We start from the raw sequence: 2891 nt of genomic DNA on the forward strand, positions 1-2891 counted from the left end.
TGATTTTTATAAAATATTTATTCTCTTAAATCCAATGCATTCAGAGTGTTAACACTTTAAACGTTTATCATTTCCACCAACTGCAGCATTATCTAAGTAAACCAAAATAAGCACTTTGATCATAGATGTAGTCAATGATTATTAATACTTTTTTTTTCTTTTTTTTAACGACCTAAACTTCCCCCAAATTTCAGCACAGGTAGTTTTACTGTTTCGTCTAAAAGATGATTTTTAAAAATAGTGTGCAGAAATGAATAGTTTCAAACTGCTTAAATATATTATGCCATGTTATCAATTCACCAAATCAAAAGCAACTGCTAAGCTGAATAATAAGTTACAAAGAAATAATAATTCTGGCTTGTACAGAAATGTGCAGTGTTTTTCAAAGCTCTGAACAATTAATTGCCTACTAATACAAATCTCCAAAGCTTAACTTAGAGTTGGAAGATGAGTTTCACAGTAATGTAATTTTAACTTCCATTTACATTCATTTTAATATATTACTAAGATGTTTACTCTATGTCACAATGGTGCTTTCCAGTGTTCACAATTTACAGTTACATATGTAATTTACTAACATAAGGGACAGTTATTACTATTACAAACTATCCCTAAAAATAAAACAAAATCCCACCTTACAGAGAACTGTGAAAATAGTATGACTGAAAAACAGATTAATGCAACATGGTTTTTAATATTTTAGCCATTTTCTAAACACCAGCATGTAAACCTGCCTAGTTAATATGAGAGACACAACTTTATTCACTGAGAAATTATGCATTAATTTTCCTCAACTATCTTTTTCATCTTAACACAAAGACTCTCATGACTTGCTGGTTATGTTTCTGTCAATTTCAAACTGAATTACTTTTATTTTGGAAAAGGGGAAGGTAGGAAGGTGATAAATACACTGTAAACAGAAAAAAGTTGCTCCCAAATTAAGCCTTTTAAAAAATTCTGTTACTTCTATACTATTTAACATGTTAAAAGTCAGTTATGTTTCATCTTTAATACTAAGACAAATAAATTACTGTAGGATCAGTCTGCCCTACCAATCTTGGATTTAAAATTCTAAATACACAAACAGAAAAGTAAAATATTTCAAATTCAGAAATTTAGAATAGTTATATGATTTGACTAGACTGGTTAAAGCAGTTAGAAACATACAATTCTGTAGATGGCTCGTTATTTTTCTTGGGGGGGAATAGGTAATGAAATAAGTAACAAATGAAAAAACAAAAATTATTTACTATTGTGGCAGAGGGAGGTAAGGAAAACGCAGGGCAATTTAAACTTCTGAAGTCCATTTGACCTATCCACTAGATCTAAGACAAAATTTCAATTTTTAAAATAATCCCCATTCTTGTCTTGAGTATCAAACTGATTGGTAGTCACATTCCAAGTACAATCAATGTTTAACAGCTTGTTGCATGAAATATTAGTAAAGTCGAAAAGACAGACTAAATTTCAAACTGGAAAAAAAAAAACCTACTCAAGTATTACATTCAGTTTTCAAATCATTTACTAACATGACAACAGTTTTGGCTTCAATCACTCTTGCATACGTACTCACACCACAACAAGCACCCCAGCCACTGATCTGCTTTGCAACACAAGGCCATATAGGCAGAGATGGCATTCTCCAAGCCAAACTTTAAATAGATTAAAAAAAGTAATTTCTAATTTTACAGAAATGCTTCTTCAAAAAATATTTTCTCTCACTCCCTCTCCTCTACTGAAGGATGTATAATATGCTTTTACCCCAAGCTAAATCTGAACCCTCAAAATTGATTCCAGGCAGAAGATTTCTGCAAACGAAAATCAAAAACAAAAATAGAAAAATTATATTTTTATATGTATACATATATATATATATATTTATATTTATACTGATTGGAATCCTCCAGCATACTAAAATCACTTTAGAGATGAATTTTGGGATACTACCGCTCACAATTCCAAAATCCATAATGACCTAAAGGTGTACTTTTTCTCCTGTTTCCTTCCTGGCTACCCACTCCCCTCCAAAATAGTTCAATATAGCCACGGCTCAAGTTTAATGGGAAGAGAGAGAAGTTTTTGAATAGTTTTTTTTTTTCCTTTTCTTTTCTTTCTTTCTTTTTTTTTTTTTTACTTTGGTGATCTGGGTGGCACATACTGCTCTTTGCCATTACGTCGAGTCACTCCCTGAGGTATAGCCCTATGGCCAAACTGGCGTCTCTGTTCCCTGATTTTTCCAGCTGCTCCCCTGGGAATGGTATTGCCTCGAAAGCCAGAATAATCCTTACTAGCCCTTGCTTCTGGCTTCTCATGTGGTTTCTCAATGGACTTCTCAGGAGCTCCATTCTCTTCGTTTTTGGTGGGAGATACAACATTGGAGCGAAGTTCTCGTAGTGGCTGCACAAGAAGTGGAGTTGGCTCTTTAGGGGGCTTCTGACATACTTCAGCGTAGCTTAATTTTCGGGGTTCCTTTGAAGTGAACAAAAAAGACACAATTTCTTTTTTCTGGTACACATTCTTTAAATAATAAACTACAAATGGAATACTGTTCACCACAAGAAAACCAGTATCTTATCTTTTTAAAAAGCTAACTGTAGGTACTCCCACAGAAATTCTTACTGAAATGCCATTGTACTATTCTTAAAGACAGTACAGTTGGGCTTTGATTATTAAAATCTTAGATATTCAACAAAAAAGAAGGGGTGAGAATGGTAAGTGGAAAGAAAGCAAAGTTTATTTTGGTGGAGATCTATGGGTTCTTTAGTGGTGGAAGAGCGAAGGTTGACCAGCCTTGAGGGGAGAAGTCCTATTTTATAAAACATTAACAGGTGAAATAAGTAAAAATGAGCAGATAAAAAGGTGTGGAGGTCCATCCTGCCAAAAGCAATACA

The 2891-nt window shown here is 33.3% G+C and overlaps 1 protein-coding gene across 2 annotated transcripts in view; it reads right to left on the reverse strand.

Moving 5' to 3' along the window:
* Positions 1-2891, reverse strand: part of LARP4 (La ribonucleoprotein domain family, member 4) — a 105006-nt gene continuing 102115 nt past the window's right edge. For both annotated transcript variants that reach the window (XM_012732556.1, XM_004692755.2), the window contains one exon: positions 1-2469. In XM_012732556.1, coding sequence (XP_012588010.1) covers positions 2131-2469 — 339 coding nt within the window. In that variant the 3' untranslated portion in view covers positions 1-2130. The remainder of the gene's footprint in view (positions 2470-2891) is intronic.

The sequence above is a fragment of the Condylura cristata genome, unplaced genomic scaffold (genome assembly GCF_000260355.1).
Source record: "Condylura cristata isolate star-nosed mole 26May11 unplaced genomic scaffold, ConCri1.0 scaffold00034, whole genome shotgun sequence".
In the NCBI taxonomy this organism is placed as follows: domain Eukaryota; kingdom Metazoa; phylum Chordata; class Mammalia; order Eulipotyphla; family Talpidae; genus Condylura; species Condylura cristata.